This window comes from Mus pahari, chromosome 21, assembly GCF_900095145.1.
Source record: "Mus pahari chromosome 21, PAHARI_EIJ_v1.1, whole genome shotgun sequence".
NCBI lineage: Eukaryota > Metazoa > Chordata > Mammalia > Rodentia > Muridae > Mus > Mus pahari.
In genome coordinates, this window is record NC_034610.1 from 29,107,985 (window position 1) to 29,130,004 (window position 22,020).

Sequence of the window (22,020 nt, forward strand, 5' to 3'; positions counted from 1 at the left end):
TGCTCTTACCCGCTGAGCCATCTCACCAGCCCATAAATAAATAATCTTAAAAACATATACATATATGTATATACATATACGTGGGGTCTTGACTTGCCCAAGTAGATAGAAACACTAAAACAAATGAGTCTGTGTGGTGTTAACCCTTGAATTCTCACAGTGATACAAATGTGATACTGTCCAGTCCCAGAAAGGCTTTTATTTTTTGGTTTTGTTCTTGAGGTACTAATTCTAAAGTTGCCTGCCTGCTTTTCAGTTTCTCAAGACAGGGTTTTCTGCCTTGGGTGTTCTAGAACTTACTCTGTAGACGAGGCTGGCCTCAAATTCAGAGATCCTGCCAGCCTCTACGTCCCCAGTGCTTCGATTAAAGGCGTGTGCCAGCACCACCCACCAGGCTAAAGTAGCTTTTCTTTATGAGCATGTTAGTTAGACGTCATAATGGGTTGCATTGTGACAGTTTAACTAGCTAAAATATTTGTTTTGCTTGTGTATAACTAAAAATGTTAAATGCTTAGTTGAAAGATAACTGATTTTTGCTATCACACTGACAGAATCAATACTGCTTTTATATGCCACCTTTAAGCTGTATATAATGGGATGAAATAGATTAAAAAATTTGTCTATCAGGCTGGTGAGATGGCTCAGCAGGTAAGAGCACCCAACTGCTCTTCCGAAGGTCCTGAGTTCAAATCCCAGCAACCACATGGTGGCTCACAACCATCCTTAACGAGATTTGTTGCCCTCTTCTGGAGTGTCTGAGGACAGCTACGGTGTACTTATATATAATAAACAAATAAATCGTAAAAAAAAAAAAAATTGTCTTATCATGGTTCATTGAAATACAGAACCATTCACATTCTGCATTATTTATTTCTTTTGCTATTGCTTTTGTATTTTCCCCATAAAACTTTATCCTAATAAATGTTTATGAAAATCTGTTTCTGTTTTCTTTCTTCTTTTTTTTTTTTTTTTTTGCAACACTTAAAAATATTAACTTTTGCTGGGCAGTGGTGGCACACACCTTTAATCCCAGCACTTTGGAGGCAGAGGCAGACAGATTTCTGAGTTCAAAGCCAGCCTTGTCGAGAGTGAGTTCCAGGACAGCCAGGGCTACACAGAGAAACCCTGTTTTTTTTTGTTTTTTGTTTTTTTTAAAAAAAAGTTCTGTCATACCTTTTGGGCAACATAGTTTTTCTGCCTTATTAAAATTGTTAACATTTCTGTTTAGATAATAGCACCTGTCATTCACTGGAATTTGAAGTCAACGTTTTTGGCAATGCATCTCTTAACAGATTTTCTGGTCTTGTTCAAAAAGGCTATACTCAGCAATTTAATTGTCCTTTTACTTGGCTTGTCTGAATCCTTAAAGGCTGTTTAAATGCAGCCGATCCATGTACGGTAGCCGAGAGATGCTGTTCTTACACTCACGGCAGGCTTGTGACAGCTGATTCATGCTGCTGCTACTACTCCTTGGGAAACTTAGGTTCCCTTGGGTTATAGGGATTGCAGCGGGGACCCAGTATCTGCAGAGCTGGAAAGAAAGGCCATAAACTCGCCTTATACACTTGGCAGTACTAGCTAGCACAGCGTCAGCAAGATGCCACTGAATTGTGTATTCTCTGGTGTAGTCGGCCAAGGCACAGAATGAATGCTCCATTGTAGTGTATGCAAAGTAATACTGGATGAGTGTACACACACACACACACGCGCGCGCACACACACACACACACACACACACACACACACACACACGAATGGTGGGATCTTGGCAGAGCCAAGGGGTGGGGGGCAGAGCTATGACCATGAAGGTAATTATGTCCTTCCTTTTATGTTTGTGATATGAGTGACACATGAGACATGCACATAGTACAGGGTGTCTGTAGGGGGACTGACTTTGTCAGTGTACAGACAGAAAATGTATTCCTGCCAAACAACATACATCTCTAGTAACACAAGTGTTTGCATGGCTCATAAGCCAGGGCCATGATCCCAGAGTTTTAAGAATGGTGTCCAAAGTTGGCCTAGTCATTCATTTTGCTAGATACTCTGTGTGTTTAGGTGATAACTGTTCTTTCAACTGATGAAACATTTCCCTTTAGAACTTTGAGTATATTGACCCAAACACCATACTCTAGATTTTTATTCAGGTAGCAACATAATTGAGAGCTGAAAGGATCATTATGTCATTTGTGTGTTTTATTTTGAGACAGTCCTGCTGTTATTGTTGGCCTCAAACCGGACAGTGTGCCTCTGCTTTCCCGGTGCAGAGATGAGTGGGTTTCCCTGTGTAGCCCAGGGCTAGCTGGAACTCAGGATCTTCCTGCTTCCGTTTCCTGAGGTTGTAGGTGTGCCCCTGCACACTGACAGCCCCCTGACTAAGGGTAGAGCAAGAGTCTCCGGTAGTGAGCGCTGGTTTGTTGGTTGCAGAACTTGCCTTCTCTCTTCCCAGTGTGCTGCTTCCATGACCGCAGGTCAGAAGAAGACCCTCCCCAGCTCAAACATCACCTTAGGAAAATACAAAGCGAGAGTTACTACGTCTCCTGGTAGAACTGAATTTCATTTCCTAAGAACAAAGGGTTTTTCCTTGGCCCACAAACCCCTGGTGAGTCTTCACCATGTCAGGTTGACAGAAGTACCAGCACAGCAGTGAAGGCCGCTGACTGAAGATTGGTTAGCTATGCGGCCCTGCCTTCTCACAAGGCTGCAGGGCTGAGGCGCAGGCAGGCGAGTAGGTGTTAGGCTCCACATGGCAAACTTACAATGAAAAGGAGCCAATGCCATCTTTAAAATTCGGTACCTCCCTTAATGCATTTGCACACTAGTCTAGTCATCTGAAGCAACTGTGGGAGTAGACCGAGGGGCTGCTGCTGACCTCAATGGTGATGAGGATGACGATCATCCACTCCAAGCGGAGTGCTCGCTTCTCATTGAGGTGATTCCGCATTAGGTCTGTTAGCTCCATGCAGTGCTGAAGTTTTTCATTCATAACCTACAAGAAAGAGAAAACAAGCAAGATATGCTAGGTCGTCAAATTCTTATGCTTAGTCCTCTAAGATGACCAGTGCTTAGCAGAGGGTGTTTAATGACTCCATCTAGAAACATCTCTATAATGCAATTTTGTTTTATTGTGTATGTTTATGAATGTACATGTGTATAGATGCCTGTGGGGGCCAGGAAGTGTCAAGACCCCTCAGAGCTTGTACTAAGCATTTGTGAGAGAGTTATATGGATACTGGGATCTGTTTGTTCTTTTGAGAGAGCTTCTCTGTATAGCCCTGGCTCCCCTCTGTAGGCCTGCCTCCTGAGTGCTGGGATTAAAGGCATGCAGCAGATTAAAGCCTGGCAGATGCTGGGGTCTTAACTCTGTACTAATGCAGGAAGCGCTCTTAATCGACCATCTCTCCAGCACTCATTTATTTTGAGATGGGGGTCTCATGTAACCTAGAGTAGCCTAAAGTCTTCTTGCTCCCACCTCCAGGAATGCTGGTATTCCATGGACCACCACATCTAAACAGTGCTGGCGACTGAACTTGAGGCTTCATGCTTGATGGACAAACTACCAAGTCAGTTATATTTCTTGGTCCCTTTGTATTGCAGTTTAAAAAACAAAACACAAAACACTGCATACTAATCCATGACTGATGGATGTTTTAAGTATTTTGTTAGGGGAACGGGAAACTTTATTGAGCATGCTAAGGCTTTTTACTCAAACATGTAGTACCTGTAACAGACACTCACCACTAGATGGCAAAGATTCTGGGTTATGACGCCTGGTTGGAGTGGGGTATGGATGGGTGTTGCACCAAATAGCATCTGACTTTAAACCTGGATATGAGTACAGCTATCTACCCACTTAGAACCTGTGCACTTCTGAAAGCTGTAAAGTCAGAACATTATAGTTAGTGCAGGTTTGGCCAATATGAGCTGCCGTCTAGGCAGGGACTGTGGCATCATAGCATGTCATAGTCAGGGTTTGGCACAGAGCATTTAACTGCTTTACCAATGAGGGTCAGCACACAGAACACGCCGGATGATAGAGCCACATTGTAGTCCCTAACCTGTAACTGTCAGGTGGCTCTGCGGTCCTTTACTGTCTTTGTCTACTTAGTCTTGGCCTCGTCTTTTCAGATCCTCTCTCCATTTCAACTGGGACCACAGAACAGAGAACATGTTCCTTCCCGACTTTATTGCTTTAACAACAATCTGTGCAGTGTTCTGTAACAACTTTTAAGGCTCCTGTGGCCCGGAGGGAGCTCAGCAGTAGGAGTATGACTGCTCCTGCAGAGGGCACCCTAGGCTGTTCCTCAGAACTATCAGCGCTTCACAACTGCCTGTAACTCCACACAGATCTACATTAGACAAATAAGGAACTTTCCTGTAGATGAATATTGTGAAATCCTAATCCCTGGAGCAAAGGCAGGCAGATTTCAGAGCCCAGAGCCAGCATGATCTACACAGCAAGTTCCTGGCCAGTCACAGCCACACTGACCCCCATCTTGAAAAGAGAAAAGTCACTGGTGATCAAACTTAAGTTTTCTTTGGTTCAAAGCTGGATTAGCCTAAGCATTTTGGCACAAGCCAAAGCAGTTTCAAACTCAGGAGACTAACTGCTGGTTTAATGGATACCTAAGAATGTCAGTACAGAAGGCCTGAGATCACTTGGAGACCCAGGAAGGGAAATACAGCTAGATGAATATGGTAAGAATTTCCAAGAAGGGGGGGGGCAGAGGTCAGGAAACGTGGTGGTGCAGGCAGCAGTATACAGTCCTGAGCTCATGGCTAGATCCTGACCAATTCATTAAGCTTATGTGGGAACAGCCGATTCTAAGAGGGGAAGCCACCTACACCTCATTGTAATGATTATTACAATGAAGCACACCAAGGGTAAACTGGAATACTTTAGTATGGCTGCACCTAAAAGCTGGTGACAAGAGGTTTTATTTTCAGAACTGACAGCATTTGCATCACATGTGCCCATTCTAAGCATCCTAGTATGAGAAACCTCATGTAACCACCTCCTCCCCCACAGCTCACTCATCCCTCTGTAACATGTCGCCCGCCTGCCAGCCATGCTTCATACTCTTAGGGAATCATGCCCTTTTGAGACCCAGGCTGGCTTCTAACTCTGTAGCCAGGGTCGTATGCGGACATGTAGTGTTTACGAAGTAGGCTGCTAAAACTAACTCCATTCTGACAGGCAGAATTCTACAGTCCTAGCTAAATGTTCCTGATGTGGTGCTCACTAATGTTACCTCCTCTCCTGGAGTGTGGGCAGGCCTCTGACTTGTTTTAAGCAGAACACAGCAAAAAGGATGGGTTGCCTGGGCCTGTAATTAGGCCGTAAGACACTGCCTCATGTGTTGTTCTCTAGCACTGTCTTACCGTGCACACAATGGTTAGTAGATGCTCTGTGCAGAATCGTCTGTGGTGAGGAGCTGAGACCTTAGTGCATCAGCCTGGAGGGACTGAGTCTAGCAACGGCCATGTGAAAAGGCAGGAAGTGGGTCCTTCCTAGGCAGGCAAGTAGGCTGCTGTTGCTTGCAGCCTTGTGAGGGGCCCTGACCCAGGAAACTAGGACAAAGCTGCCATCAGCTGCTAGTTTTATGTAAACTGTACCACAGTTAGCTAATGCCAGCACCGGAGAGGCCTCATAGACACACAGCTTTGGTCTCTCCCTCACATCTTCAGCCTGTGTATTCTCCAGTCAGGAAAGCCATACTTGTTTCATCTGTCCAGACAACCTGGATTAGCAAATGTCTCAGACATCTGGAATATGGAACTACCTTGATTGGTTTATTGAACACCCCCCCTCCCCCCCGCCCAGTACCAGGAATCAAGTCTTTCTGAGCCAGCTAAAGGTTTGGAATGGCTGTCTACCTGACATTTGGCTAGTATCTCTACCTTCCTGCATAGGAACACCAAGATGAGTGAGGGCTGTGGTACCTTTGGTGGGATTATGAATGCAAAGGACAAGTGTCTGGGTTGGAAAGCAGGATAGATTCACAGCTTTCAGTGAACTGTACAGGTTTGTTTTTTTTTTTTTAAACATCGTTTGCTTGATGGACGTGAGATGCTTGAGAAGTGAGGGGAAGTAATATTTGAAAATCGGGTAGAACAGGACACAGCTGAACTCACTGCTCTAGGCAACGAAAGCAATTGAGGGCTTTAGAAACTGTTTGATAGACTAAAAGTAAACGACAAAAACCCGTTTCAGGCTGGAGCAATGGGTAGAGGTGCTCGCTGCTAAGCCTGACAACCTAACCTCAGTCCCTGCCACAGGACGGAAGGAAAGCTGCCCTCTGACTCACACATGCACACCCTAGCAGCTGTGCCCTCGCCCACCCACTCCCACACTTGTAAAGTCAGCACTGTGCCTGGGCAGCTGAAGCATATTCTGACTGGGCAACGGAGAAGGTGGTGGCTGGGGAGATGGCTCAGCTGATAAAGTGCTTCTCTACAACCGTGGGGACCCGATTTCAGTCATTAGCACCCAGATTGAAAAAGAACTAGGCTAAGCCCTTTAATCCCAGCACTTTGGAGGCAGAGGCAGGCGGATTTCTGAGTTCAAGGCCAGCCTGGTCTACAGAGTGAGTTCCAGGACAGCCAGGGCTACACAGAGAAACCCTGTCTCGAAAAAAAAAAAAAAAAGGAAAGGAAAGAAAGAAAAAGAAGTAGGCACAGTGGCTACAAGATGGCTCAGCAGGTAAGGGCACTTGGTACAAACCCTGCCAACCTGGGTTCAACACCAAAACCCTAAGTGGTGGGAGGAGAATGTTTCCTAATCCGCATGCATGCTGGCACAAATGCACACACACAAATAAGCAAGTGTAATTAAGAGAAAAAACAGGCACAGAAGCAAATGCCCATAATCCCAGAGCTGAGGAGGGAGTGGGGGATGGGAAGACCCTCGACGTTTCTGCTGGCCAGCCAGTCTTAGGAAGCTAGTGAGCTCCAGTGACAGTAAGAGAGACCCTGTCAGAGGAGTGTGGAGTGGGACGGAGAGACGGCTTAGCAGTGAGGAATGCTTGCTGCTCTTCCAGACGACCCGAGTTAGAATTAGGTTCCTAGCAACCATCCTGGGTGGCTTCTACCAACTGCCAGTAGTCCTAACTCCAAGGGATCTAATACTTGGCTTCCCCACTCCTACACCCATAGAACAGGCATTGTACATGTATATATACAGGTACATATAATTCTTTTAAAGATGGACAGCCACAGAGGAAGACTGAAGTTACTCTCTACTGTCTACAATGCATGTGCACATAGATGCATGTAGATATAGAATGAACACAAGCAAATATCACACCCCAGGTAACATGCAAAGGAAAGATCATGTTTAGCTACTTGGGAGGCTGAGGCAGGGTTCCCAAGTCCAAGGCCAGCCTGGCACTATAGTGAGACTTCTGCTCCAAACAAACAAGGAAACCAGCAGTAAAACAACAGGGAAATCTCAGGAGTGAACCTTTGACACAGAAAGCTGAGAAGTGGAGCCAAATGTGACTCAGGTTTGTAACCCAAGGACTAGGGCACGGGGAGCATGGAGCTTGAGGCCAGCCTGGGCTACAGTGTGATACATTGTATCTAAAACTCCTCTTGTAACCATTATGTTTTATACCTTCCTTCAGGTGGTCAAGGCTGTCAGGTTATCTCTAGTCCAGCTTGGTCCTGAGAGCAACTGTCCCGTCAGTCTCCTGAGAAAAAGAGACTGGAAAGTGACAGCAGAGAGGACACGAGGAACTGGGAATCCAAAGAGTGTTTCTCCAGATGCTGAACATTTCAGTCATACTAATTGTAGCAGAGACTGTATTTCCCCACAAACCCTGCCCAAGTGTCGCCCTGGCTGTCCTGGAACGGCCTGCTTCAGCCTTCAGTGTTGGAAATACAGGTATGCACGGTACTCACGTACCTTAACTCTTCGAGTGATGCTAAGGAACTGGCACGTCTTGTCATAAAGCTCTTCCAGGTTTGCTCTGTCCCAGTAGAAGTCAGGGGTGATCAAGAAATCTGAGCTTAGGTTTATTCGGTGCCTAAATAAAAAAAGGGACAGCTTAGCTTCTTATTTATAGTGAATTAAAAATCAGCTACTATATAGCCCATATTTTCATAGTGTCATGTGAGCACACTCTTAAAAGTCTTCAAAAAATATTGGGGGTGTTGGTGAGATGGCTCAGTGGGTAAGAGCACCTGACTGCATTTCTGAAGGTCCTGAGTTCAAATCCCAGCAACCACATGGTGGCTCACAACCATCCGTAAGGAGATNTGACTCCCTCTTCTGGAATGTCTGAAGACAGCTACAGTGTACTTACATATAATAAATAAATAAATCTTAAAAAAAAAAATATTGGGGAAGTGTACTCACACACCTGTGCACTCAAAACCAGTAAACCTCACTTTTTCTTTTTAAAATTTATTTATGTATATGAGTACACTGTAGCTATACACATGGTTGTGAGTCTTCATGTGGTTGTTGAGAGTTGAATATTTTTTTTAGGACCTCTGCTTGCTCTGGCCCAAAGATTTATTATTATTATTATAAGTACATTGTAGCTGTCTTCAGACACACCAGAAGAGGGCTTCAGATCTCATTACAGGCGGTTGTGAGCCACCATGTGGTTGCTGAGATTTGAACTCAGGACCTTTGGAAGAGCAGTCAGTGCTCTTACCTGCTGAGCCATCTCACCAGCCCATAGCCTCACTTTTCTTACCTGCAGCATTTCCATCTCACTCACTGACCACCTTTAAGGTTCCTCTATATCCTTGCGGTCATTATGCAAACACAAGACAGGCAAAAATACACTAGGTCCCTTTCTGCTAGCTCTGTAGGTTAGCCTGGCCTGGAACTTACTATGTAGCTCAGGCTAGCTTGGCATTGGCAGCTTCAGTCTCCAGTGTATTAAGAACAGTAAGGTTTGTGTGTGCTACCACACTGGCTGACTCTGATTTTTTACCTCTCCTTTCGTATTAGATGTCTGCGCTTACTTTAAGAGTGATGCTGCACAGTGCACTTGCTGGTTTTGTGTGTCAACTTGACACAAGCTAAAGTCGTCAGAGGAAGGCGCCTTGGTTGAGAAAATGCCCATGAGATCCAGCTGTAAGACATTTTCTCAACTAGTCATCAAGCAGGGTGGGTCTAGCCCATGGGAGGTGATGCCATCTCTGGACTGGTGTCCTGAGTTCTCTAAGAAAGCAGGCTGAACAACCCAGGGGAAGCAAGCCAGTAAGCAGCACCCCTCCACAGCCTCTGCATCAGCTCCTGCCTCCAGGTCCCAGCCCTGCTTGAGTTCCTGCCCTGCCTTCCTCCAATGATGAACCATATGATATGGAAGTGTAAGCTGAATAAATCCTTTTCTCTCCAGCTTGCTTTTCGATCATGGTGTTTTGTAGTAGCAATGGAAACCCTAACTAAGACACATAGTGGGCTGGTGAGATGGCTCAGTGGGTAAGAGCACCCGACTGCTCTTCCAAAGGTGCAGAGTTCAAATCCCAGCAACCACATGGTGGCTCACAACCATCCTTAACAAGATCTGACGCCCTCTTCTGGAGTGTCTGAAGACAGCTACAGTGAACTTACATATAATAAATAAATAAAATCTTTAAAAAAAAAAAAAAAGACACATAGTAAAATAAATACAAGTAGCTGTTCATTCTTTAAAAAATATGTTGGAGAAGAAAGTGGAAATCCAGTGGTGAGTCTGTTTAACCTACCAAACAATGCCAAACCCTCTACTCTCCAAGGACGGCTGTATATTTCTCCATGTACGGATTTGTATGTGTGTTTATATTAAGAGAAATAAAAATATTTTTGCTATACAAATGGAATAATGCCATATAATAATTTGCAACTTTATTTTTTTGCTTTGTTTTTTGTATTTTGAGACTGTAACCTTGGCTGACCTGGAACTTACTGCAGCATACACCAGGCTGGCCTCTGCTTCCTCCCACCACGTGCACCACTGTATCTGGTGATGTTTAATTTTTTTAAGACAAGGTCTCAGCCAGGCGTACGTACTGGTGCACGCCTATAATTCCAGTACTTGGAAGGCAGAGACTGGAAGATTTCTGAGCTCAAGGACAGCCTTGTCTACAGATTCAGTTCATCTTGGAAAAAAAAGAAAAAGAAAGGAAAAGAGAGAGAGTGTGTCTCTTTTAATCTACCCTGGCCTCAAACTTGCTCACTAGCTTGAGGATCATCTTGAACTTCTGATCGTGAAGTGCTGGGGACCCAAGCCAGGACTCTGTGCATGCTAGACAGACGTGCTACCATGCAGGCCCAAAACCTAACTTCTTACCTAAGATACTTAGCTTTCTTTCTTTTCACAGATCATTACATCTCTTTTTTTAAAAGAGGTTTATTTTTATTTATGTGTGTGTAGATATATGTGTCTATGTGTCTGTGCAGATGTGTGTGTGGGCTCATATGCAGATGTCCTTAGAGGCCAGAAGGTGTCAGATTTAGAGTTGGAGGCACAGGTGGTTGGGAACTGATGTACTGGTAACCATACTCAAGTCCTCTGGGAGAGCAACAAGACTCTTAATTGCTTTCTAGTCCTATTCTTTTACTTTTAAAAAAGAATTATTAATGTGTTTGTGTATGGTGTGTATGTGTATACATATGGTGTGTGTGTGTGGATGCCTGTGTGTGTGTGTGTGTGTGTGTGTGTGTGTGTGTATGGTGTGTGTGTGTGTGTGTGTGTGTGTGTGTGTGTATGGTGTGTGTGCATGTGATGGAAAACATTCAGAGATTAGAGGACAGCTTTGTGGATTGCCTCTGTGTTTCCAAGCTTTTCCTTGGGTTCCTGAGATCAAACTCTGATTGCTAAGTTTGCTGGCAAGTGCCTTACCAATGAGCCACCTGCTGGCCTGTTACACTCTTTGTAATAACACATAAGCACTTTCACTGTAAAGATTTAAAAAAAAACAGGGTAAGGAAAGTCAGGCTTTGCAGAAACTATTCAATTTGAGAATTAAATCTATTTAGTCCTAACTTTTGAGTTTGGGAATTATAATTTGCTTATAGATTATGCTTGTATTAGAGAACGGGGGAACACAATCTCTCCTACTTCTCACAGAACACAAAGTCTGTGTGGCTCTACTGTTGGATGTGGTTTATGAATAAATACGAATGGGCATCCCCGCGGTAAGAAGCACAGATGCGGAAGTGCTGGGCCTCTCCTGCGGTTGGTCTAGGCGTGTGGGACGACAGTTCTCAGGAAAACATCCGCAAGGAGCTTTGGGCACTTCATTCAGAAGGAAACCGGATGACACTGTCCAGGGAGACCTCCACAACCAGGATGCATCCCTCCACAAAGACATGAACTCAGCACAGTTGAGTGACAAGCTCGTCTCACCTGTCACTGTGCATTGCCAGCCTCAATAAAGGAGGGTAAAGCTTCCTGGAGCCACCATCCTGCTTTCCTGGGGGTCTGAGTGACAGGCTTAATGTAGATGAGTTCTGCTTGTGAACCCATCAGATTTCCGGACAGTCCTAACTGAGCCTGGATGCTCCTCACAGGGGTGGGGGCTTGGAGGTGGAGAACGGGTTTTCCTGCTTATTTCCTTTTGTCTTAAAGGAAATCCTTCATTTACAAGAGAACATTTTACCTGAGGGCAAAGAGCTCACCCATTTTCTGCATAACTTCTTTATGAGAGAGTTTGACTTTCTTCCCAGCTTTTAATGCCTGTTTGGGAATAAAACAAAACAAAACCCCCAAAACACATACACAATGGTCCTTTGTGGGTCCCATGACCTGTACCCCTCCCAGCAGGCACAGTTTCCATTATTCCACAGACATCACAGCAACAAACACTGACATTTTAGACAAAGATGGCCATGCGCAACTTTGGTACCCTGGGTGGGGAGGAGGCCTGGAACAGTCAGTCAGCCCTCCAGGCAGCAGGGCACCCTGCACGGACAGCTTTCTAATCAGTCTAATAGTGTTAGGTCTATGTAGCTGGTTCTCAAGGGCCACTTCATTTCCTATGAATGGTTTAGAGGACCTGCCCAGGTGAAATGTCTTAACTCATCTCAAGAGTTCCGAATTTTATCACCCTCAGGCTTCTCATTCCTTCTGCTACTGCCCAGAGTCTGAGTGGCCCCCAGAGACCATCTGTCCAAGGCTTTATCCACAACTCGTGTCACTGGAAAATGGTTAAACCTTTTAGAGGTGGAGCCAATGGGACGCCGCTAGGCCACCGGCTCCACACCTCTGGAGGGCTCCTGGGATCCTTGTCCCCCTTCTTGCTGCACGCTGGCTGCTATGAAGTGAGCACTTTGTCCCAGCAGATGCTTCTGGCCATCAAGACCTAAGCAGTGCACCTGCTTCACGACAGAATGAACCTACCAAACTGTGACCCAAAGTCTCCTTCCTACTAAAATGTTGGTAGAGAAAGCTAATCTATCCATTTTAGTTTTTTCAATGATAAACATCCTCGTCTCTCATTTTAGAGACTTATTTTTATTTTATCTGAGTATCTGCTTGCATGTATGTCTGTGCATCACATGAGTGCTTAGTTCCAGTGAACACCAGAATCGGGTATTGGATTCCCTGGAACCCGGGTGACAAGCAGGTGTGAGCCCCCACATGGGTGCTGGGAACCCAGGTTACTGCAAGAGCAGCAAGTGCTCTCAATCGCGTATCCGTCTCTATAGCCCCACTCCTTATCTCTTAACTGTAAAGTGGGTTCTCCTTCCCAAGAATGATTGATCATATTATTCCATTTTGGTAAAAACCTGGGACTCTGTGAGTGCAGGGCAACCGCGTCCCCACTGGGCTCCACCCAGCCGTACTGTCCCTTCCCTGAATCCCATTGAGAGCACTGCAGTCACAGCAGAGTCATCTCAAGTTCTCAAGTCACAGCCAATGTGGGATTCCTGATCCTTAGTTCATCGCTTTATGTGTAACTGAAAGTGTCTTTACTACGGTCTCTGTAGATTTTCTCATTACTATTTATATTCAAATATGCATATTATTATGCTGAGCAATTAGTACTTTCCCCCAAGAAACCAATTATTGATAAAAAGCAGAGAGCTGATATAATTACCTCTGGAATGGACTGAATAGACTCAATAAATTTGTCCAGGGTTGCTTCCCAAATAGCCAGCTTCACTGGGAAAAGAGGAAGAGGGAAGTTTTCTCACCATCATGTCCACGTGCTCACAGAGTGCACAGTGCCTCTGCTGCCCCCTCACTAACAGGCGAATATGCAGCTGGGCATGGAGCTCATACTGCAGCCTGAGTCCTGATGACTTCGAGCCTGACCCCGGCTAAAAAAATGATGTTTCCGCCATCTGAGTATGGCTCAGATACGAGACAGCAATGAAATGTCACATGATATTCTACGTAGTCAATTATTTTAGGTATTTACTTTTTTTAAAAAAAGATTTATTTATTTATTTATTTATTTATTTATTATATGTAAGTACACTGTATCTGTCTTCAGACACTCCAGAAGAGGGAGTCAGATCTTGTTACAGATGGTTGTGAGCCACCATGTGGTTGCTGGGATTTGAACTCAGGACCTCGGGAAGAATAGTCGATGGTCTTACCTACTGAGCCATCTCTCCAGCCCATACTTTTGGTTTTTTGAGACAGTGTTTCTCTGTGTAGTCCTGGCTGTCCTGAAACTTAGTCTGTGGACCAGGCTGGCCTTGAACTCACAGAGACCTGCCTGCTTTTGCTGCCTGAGTGCTTGGGTTAAAGGTGTGAACCACCCCAGCCCAACAATGAAATTTTTAGTAATTTTAATACAACCTCCCCCCCCACCAAAAGCCAAAGAACTAAAACTTCAAAGCTAAAGCTAAAAGAAGATAAAGAAAGAAAAGGAGGGTGTGGACTCCAGATTTCTAAGTGTTGGCAGAACACTGGTATATCTCCTAGAATTCCATATGTTCTCATGTCTCAGAAACTCAGAGGGCACAAGTCACACCTAGCCTTAGAGGTAGTGCTGTGCGTGAGGCAGGGGTTAGACTTCCTTGGCCTTTCTCATGTTCCTCGGGGCTGTGAGCGAATCACGGCCCTTACACAGCACCCATGGCTTCCAGATCTCCACACAGGCTGGGCTCTCTCTGAGTTAGAGCACCAAGTACAGCAGCCGAGGAGAGGAGAGAACAAAGGTGGTGCGGGGAATAGGAACTACACTTGCAGATGTGGGGCTTTAACAGTACGGCAACAAGGACAATATAATTCATACATCTCTAACGAGAAAGGGACTATCAGGGCTGCCCTGAGAATCTGAAATCATTATCTAGTGCTTAAGAACATGGTATCCGGGCCATCTGCAAAGCAGGGAAGTTTACCTGAGAGGCAGAGGGCGTTGGAGAAGGCAAACTTCTCTAGAATGGCATCATCCAAGTCCAGCTCAGAGTTCAGCTTGATTTCCCCTCTGTGCAGTTTTGATTGTCCCCTGTGAAAAGAAAAGAAAAAGCAGGTTCGAAATCTTAAAAGCAGCTGCTGTTCTGAAAAACACCTCACCACCTTCTAGAAGCCACTTTTGACAATTTTTTTTGTTTGAGACAAGGCTTCTCTGTGCAGACCTGGCTCTCCTGCAACTTGCTCTATAAGACTAGGCTGGCCTAGAACTCACAGAGATCCATCTGCCTCTGCCTCCGGAGTGCTGAGATCAAAGGTGTGTGTCGCTAGCCTGGCAAACAATTTCTTATTACATTTTATAAATGTCCTCCTACCCTTAGACCCACATAATTCCATTCCTGGGAATTAACCCACAAAACTGTAGGGTAAAGCTTGGGAAGTTTTTTACTATATGTTGACAGTGTCACACTGCAGTCTAGGCCAGCTCAAACTCCTGGGAATTCTCCAGCCTCACCTTCTGAGTGCTGAGCTACAGTCTGAGCTACTCTCCCTAGCCAGTACACTGCTGTTGAGCTGGTGCGGGGACTGAACTGGGTCCTCTGCAAGAGCAGCTGGTGCTCTTGACCCCTGAGTCATCTTTTCAACTCCACAATAAACTTTATTGTCAAATGTTCATCAGTAAAACATCAGGGAAAAAAAATGACTCAATAGAAAGATATAGTAGGTTAGTAATTCCACAGAACAAACAGGCTAGACCTAATGGCGTAAGCCTGCAGACGCAGCACTGAGGAGGCTGAGTAGGGTTTAAACTACAGTGAGAAACTCAGCAAGGCTGTTGCCTGGCCACGCCTCCTCACCTGAGAATGCTGTCAGGCCTGACCATTCTCAAAGTGGTTCTCCTGTATCCCCTCATTGTAGTTCTGTCACAGTCAAAGTCAACTGGAAAAACATGCATTTACTTAGCAGTAAATCCATCCCAGAACAATTTGATCAACCCACCCGATGAAGCTGTGCTATGTTAATCAGGCTGCTTACAAAGAGCACACTTTGATTTCTGGAATAATGCTTGTATTGGTTTGACTTAGCTGATTCCACGAGAAGTTAGACACGATCCTGTTCTCTGCTGTGGGTGCTCGGTGTGTACCAGTAGCTTAAAGGCTCTCCATGCATGTGCAGTGACCTCTGCTTGGCTTCGCCCTCTCCCACCCTCGTCATGCATGTGCTTACTCTGTTTTCATGTAGTTGAGTTCTTCGTTCTCCCAGTGGACGAGAGCCACTTCATAGGGCTGGGTTTCGTGTCTCTCTAGAACTTGCATCACGTGCTTCATCTAGGAGAGAAGGACATTCGCTTGCGTTACACCGACTTCCTCATAAACAGCTCCCACCACTTCAACAGCGTGTTTTCTGAAACTTAGCTTTTAAAGAAAACACAAGTTCACCCTGACAAGTAAACCAACCAGTGGGCTGTAGTAAACCAACCAGTGGGCTGTAGTAAACCAACCAGTGGACTGTAGTAAACGAATGGGCATAAAAAAAGAAAATAAAGATCACCATTATCCAGCAGTTGAAAGAAAATCACTCCTAACATTATAGTTTATTTAAGTGTCTTTAAAAACAAACAAACAAACAACTGAATAGACAAATTACTTGTAAAAACTAAAGCCACGGGGACTGAGATGGCCCAGTGGTTAACTGGACTTGTAGAAGACCTGGGTTCAGTTCTTAGCGGCCAGAGTAGGTAACTGTAATCCAGTTCCCAAGGACCTGATGCCATCTTCTGAGTCCCTAGAACATCCAGCATTCACATGGTGCATATACAAACATGCAGGCAAAATACTCACACATAAGCTAAATTTAAAGCAACATGAAGGTATGGAAAATGGTCCCCAGGGGGATAACATTTGAAATGTAAATAAAATATCTGGGGCTGGAGAGATGGCTAAGTGGTTAAGAGCACTGACAGCTCTTCCGAAGGTCCTGAGTTCAAATCGCAGCAACCACATGGTGGCTCACAACCATCCATAATAAGACCTGACACCCTCTTCTGGTGTCTGAAGACAGCTACAGTGTACTTACATATAATAATATATAAATCTTAAAAAAAAAAAAAGAGAGAGAGAGAAAGAAAAAAAAAAAGAAAATGATCCCTAGTCCTGATGCTGAGGTAGCTGTGGTTATACTTAGTGAATATCCTTCCACGTTTTTTTCTGCAGGGCTAAGGACAAACCCACATGCATCCACATGTTTTTCTATGAGCATATGTGTAATGTTTTTTATATGAATGGGGTTATATTATGTTGTGGATTTGGTTTACTGCTTATATTATGTTAACTGGGTTCCCAAATGAAATGGGAGACACACTGATGGTCCCTGACCCAGCTGGATCTAACTGGTAAATAAAGTTGTTAGCAGCCAATAGCTGAGCAGGGGGACAGAGGCAGGGCTTTGAGGTTGGGGGTCAGGGGGGACTCGAGGGAAGAGGAGAATCACTGTTGGCCAGAAAGGAGAAGGTCCTGGCCTGAGACCTGTAGGGCAGAGAGACCAAAAGACTGCCAACATAAGAGTCAGGGATTGTGTCCCATGCCTCAGTGCGTGGCGGCCAAGGTAGAATAAAGGTTTTAATAAGGAATAATTCAGGACTACCGGAGGGGTAGTGTATTAGCCCCAGGGAGGTTTGGAAGCGCCCAGCCATTGTGCTGTTTCAGTACACCGGGAAGTTCAGCGGTAACAATACTACATCTTCACTGCTAGTCTCTTTAAAGGAAGACGCTCAATTTCTTTATACACCCTGAATCTTTATTCTTGTGGGATGATTTCCATGTTCTTCCATCTCAGGGCATCAATTCTGTTGCCTATGTCTTCCTGCTGTGAGGTATTTCTTGAAGAACTGCTAAGAGCTATGGCTACAGCCCTATGGCCGAGGCCCAACATCCTGGAAGTGTGACTACTGTTTGTACTGAAAAGAAGGGGGCAAGGGGAAGGGGAGGGAACACAGAGGGGTGGGGGGACAGACATACATGCTTAGAATTCTGGTGAGTATTCCCAATTGCTCTCCAAAAAAGCTTCCCCCCCCCCTAGAATCTTAATTATTCATGAGCACTCATAAGGCAGGGCCTGTTATTGGCCTCTTTTGTCTCTGCAGTGCCAGGCAGCCACTTGGTCCCATCCACTTCATTACTCCCACCTTCCCTCCCCTGAGGTGTGTGTATCTCCTTCCTTTTAGTGACCCTGAGAACACAGAGAAGGATCTCTCTGAGATTATTCACGGCTCCCTCTGAGGATCAGGATTTCAGAGGGGCAGAGAAGGGATGTGGTTCCCCTCTCGTTTCCCCAGAGACTGGCCTCACAGTGCAGCCAATCCCTTGATTCCACTGCCCAGGCACCATGATTACAGGCACGGATCGCCATGCCCAGTCAGCCTTTTCTTTTTGGAGGCAGATTATCTAACTCAGGAACTGGCCTCTATCTCATAATCCTCCTGCCTCCACCCTCTGAGTTCTGGATGACAAACAGTATATTGGTTGCACTTATGAGTATCTCATTTAGTTCAGCTGTATCATAAATCAGTATACTTTGTAAGGTGAGGGAAATGGGATAAATACTGTCAGCTGTGCATTGTGTGATGTCCCTGTATTCTAGGCTTCAGACTGCTGGGTGCTAGTGACAAGTTATTCTTAGAATACCATAGTTTAAACTTTATTATACTTACAGTTTTTTCTTTTACATTCCAGAACACAGCAGCTCCTTCCCTGGTTCAAGAATAGGAGAGTCAACCTCGGCAGAGGGAGAACACATTCTTTTCAGATTATTTGCCTCCAAGTATGTATGCGCGCTGTGTATGTATGTGACTGGTGCCCACGAAGGGTCAGGTGAGAGTGACAGATCCCTGGAACTAGAGTTACAGTTGGTTGTGAACCACCAATATAAGTGGTGAGAATTGAATGTGCTGGGCCCTCTCTGCAAGAATAGCAAGTGCTTTTAACTGCTGAGCCCTCTCTCTAGCCCCCAGAGACACTCCTCAGAGTCATGCTGAAAACTATGATAAGGTAGCCTTTGTCACAGTGCTTCTCAATCTCCCTATTGCTGTGACACTTTAATACCATGTTGTGATAACTCCTAAACATAAACTTATCTTTGCTGCTACTTTATAACTATAATTTTGCTATGATTATGAATCAAAACATACGTCTGTGTTTCCTGATGGTCGAAGGTGACCCCTGTGAAAGGGTCTCACAGTTGAGAACTGCTGCTTTAGAGTGCACCGAGAATGCAAGTGAGTAAAACCACTTGTGGCTCACTAAGCCTGGCTGGCTTGAGTATGGTTGTGCATTACTTCATCGGGCTTACGGTGTACATTCTTTTGGATGTCCATCTTTCTGTTCTGCTAGTTACTTGTCCCCAGACTATAGGTTACTCCCCAAATGCATCTAATCCTTCCTTTTGTCAGTTACAAAATGAGACAGCGTGTGTTTTATGTGGCTGCCACTGCCACTGTCACTCATTCAAATCTCAAAAAAGGAAGACTAAGTGAGCTGGCGTCCCTCCCTTAAGTATATGACAGGCAAGCTTAAAATCTTAGTTGAAATGCTGCAGAAGGGAAGGAAGGACGGACACCAGGCATGGATCCTCAAAAGGGCAATGACAAGGCTGCTCTGCCCTATTTGCATATTCAGGGAAGGACATACCAGGCAAAGGTGATTTGTTTGTTTTATTAAAGTTTGTTAAAATTTATTAAAAAAAACCTTCCATCTTATAAGACGACATCCTCTGGAGGCTGGGGATGGCTCAGTGGTTAAGAGAACCTGCTGCTCTCCCAGCTCGTTTGAACAGTTGGTTCAGTTCCCAGCACCCATGTATCTACTTACAACAATCTGTAACTCCAGTCCCAGGAGAACCAGTACCCTCTTCTGGTCTCCTCGGACAGGCATGCATGTGGTGTACAGACATATATGTAGGAAAAAAACTCATACACATAACATAATGAAATAAATAAACCTTTAATAAAAAGATGATGTACAATATTCTACAACCTACAGCATTAGCGATGTTGTCTACAGTTGCTCATGCACTGGCATGGGAAGAGCCCAGGAAAGGCACACCCCATGCTAGGGACTACAATCATCTGGGTGCAAACCATCTTCCCAAAGCCATGCCATTCCCGTCTTACCTGAACAAGAATATTGTTCCGGGATCACCGTCTTTTGCAGAATTTTCCACACCCATCACCAAAATATTTGCTGCATCTGTGATGTAAAACACCAGTCAAAGCTGTGTCCCGAGTGACATGAAGTACCGAGAGCAGCCTGGCCATGCTTTAATCTGGTCTTAGGATCATGTGACTATCCAAAGTGTTCCACAATCAACTTCAGTTTAAGATTCCGGGGTTTTTAAATATGTGAAACTGGGGGCTGGTTTAAAGACTGTTTGTCGTTCTTGCAGAGAATCTCAGTTTGGTTCCCAAAACTATGTTGGGTGGCTCACAACTACCTGTAACTCCAGCTCCAGATGATCAAGTGTCATCTCCTGGCACACACACGTGCATGCACAGAGATATGCACACTAATAAAAATAAATCTTTTTTTTTTTTTTTTGTTTTTTCGAGACAGGATTTCTCTGTGTAGCCCTGGCTGTCCTGGAACTCACTTCATAGACCAGGCTGGCCTCGAACTCAGAAATCTGCCTGCTTCTGCCTCCCGAGTGCTGGGATTAAAGGCGTGTGCCACCATGCCCGGCTATAAAAATAAATCTTAAAAGGCTGGAGAGATGGCTCAGAGGTTAAGAGCACTGACTGCTCTTCAAGAGGTCCTGAGTTCAATTCCCAGCAACCACATGATGGCCCACAATCATCTGTAATGGGATCTGATGCCTGTTTTGGTGTGTTTGAAGATAGCTACAGTGTACTCATATAGATAAAATAAATAAATCTTTTTTAAAAAGTCTTAGGCTAATAAATTCTTTTACAGCCCCTCTCAGGTCCTGACACTATTATGGTTTTTAAAATAGCTTTTAAAAATGTTTATCGGGCTGGTGAGAAGGCTCAGTGAGTAATAGCACTGACTGCTCTTCCGAAGGTCCAGAGTTCAAATCCCAGCAACTACATGGTAGCTCACAACCACCTGTAATGAGATCTGACGCCCTCTTCTGGTGCATCTGAAGACAGCTACAGTATACTTATGTATAATAATAAATAAACCTTTGGGCAGAAGTGAGCAGGAACTGAGCGAGCGGGGTTGACCAGAGCGAGCAGAGGTCCTAAAAAATTTCAATTCCCAACAACCACATGAAGGCTCACAACCATCTGCACAGCTACAGTGCACTCACATACATAAAAATAAAAAATGAATAAATCTAAAAAAATGTGTATCAGTTATTATCATTGTTATTTGTGAGGGCTGTGTGCGTGTGAGTTGTGTGTATGTTCCTAGAACTTGCACTGTAGACCAGGCTAGCCTCAAGAGATCCACCTACCCCTGCCTCCTGAGTGCTGCAATCAAAGGTGTGCACCACTGCTGCTGGCTGCACAATAGCTTTTTAATGTTATAGAAAAGCAGCAATATTTTGGTCTGTGTGTTAAAGGACTGGACCTAGTTCACCATACTGGGAAGTGTTGCAGTTTTTAAGAGGTGAGGCCTACTGGAAGGAAGAGAGGTGACTGGATGTACACCTTTGAAAAGGACCCCAGCATTGTGGCGTAAGCAGTTTCCCCTGCCACAGTTCTTCACCAGGGTATGCTCCTTAACACAGACCCCTAAACAACAGGGAACTGTCCATGGACAGGGAACTGTCCATGGACAGGGAACTGTCCATGGACTGAAATCTCCAAACTGTGAGCTAAGATCAACAATTCCTCTGTTTACATTTACTGTAGGTATTTAATTCCAAAACAGGAAGCTAGCCCACATGTTCTTTGATCTTCTCAAGTGACAGTGATCCTATAAAGATTAAAACAGTGTTATTTGTCTTAATCCAAAAATTCTCTACAAATATATTTAATCATGTCATTTGAATAAAGACCTTTGAGACTATTTTCTTTTTTTCTGAGATTAAGTTCTCACTACATAGCTCTGGCTGTCCTGGAACTTGCTGTGTACACCAGGCTGGCTTTGAACTCATGGAGACCCGATTGCCTCTGCCTTCTGAGTGCTGGGCTTAAAGGCATGCACCACTATGCCTTGCTGGGACTCTTTTCATATTACAAATCAGTGGAAAATGAAATGGAAACATGCCCACCAGAGTCATCACGGGAAAGTCATTTTCTAACACATGGTGTACTTGGCCCTGGGCAGCAGTACCTCTAGGCAGGCTTGTCACTTCCACATAGCCACAGGAGACCAGCTCTTGAGACAGACTTCCCAGGTGATACTCATCGGCTGTTGCAAATGCTGTGCACTGCATCAGGTCCTGTTTAGGGGATGAGCACAGGGCTGAGGTTAGCAAAGGGCTCAAGCACCTTCAATGGTAGCTGGACCCCTCTAGGGAACTGTACTCTGCAAAGCCAGCACTGCAAAGTGTGTGTGAACCTCAGAGGTGCACATAGAGAGCTGAGCAAGGATGAAGGGGATGAGTTACAAGCCGGGTGTAGTGGCGCACGCCTTCAATCCCAGCACTCGGGAGGCAGAGGCAGGCGCATTTCTGAGTTTGAGGCCAGCCTGGTCTACAAAGTGAGTTCCAGGATAGCCAGGGCTACACAAGAAACCCTGTCTCAAAAAAA

General features: G+C 44.9%; 1 protein-coding gene across 2 annotated transcripts in view; it reads right to left on the reverse strand.

Moving 5' to 3' along the window:
• Nucleotides 1–2,178: 2,178 nt before the first annotated feature.
• The window catches only part of Rmnd1 (required for meiotic nuclear division 1 homolog), a 26,676-nt gene continuing 6,834 nt past the window's right edge, over nt 2,179–22,020 (reverse strand). For both annotated transcript variants that reach the window (XM_029533087.1, XM_029533086.1), the window contains exons 3-12: nt 21,602–21,710; nt 19,477–19,552; nt 18,019–18,058; nt 15,537–15,637; nt 14,297–14,403; nt 13,042–13,106; nt 11,602–11,678; nt 7,907–8,027; nt 2,873–2,989; nt 2,179–2,505 (exon numbers count right to left, since the gene is read on the reverse strand). In XM_029533087.1, coding sequence (XP_029388947.1) covers nt 2,473–2,505; nt 2,873–2,989; nt 7,907–8,027; nt 11,602–11,678; nt 13,042–13,106; nt 14,297–14,403; nt 15,537–15,637; nt 18,019–18,058; nt 19,477–19,552; nt 21,602–21,710 — 846 coding nt within the window. In that variant the 3' untranslated portion in view covers nt 2,179–2,472. The remainder of the gene's footprint in view (nt 2,506–2,872; nt 2,990–7,906; nt 8,028–11,601; nt 11,679–13,041; nt 13,107–14,296; nt 14,404–15,536; nt 15,638–18,018; nt 18,059–19,476; nt 19,553–21,601; nt 21,711–22,020) is intronic.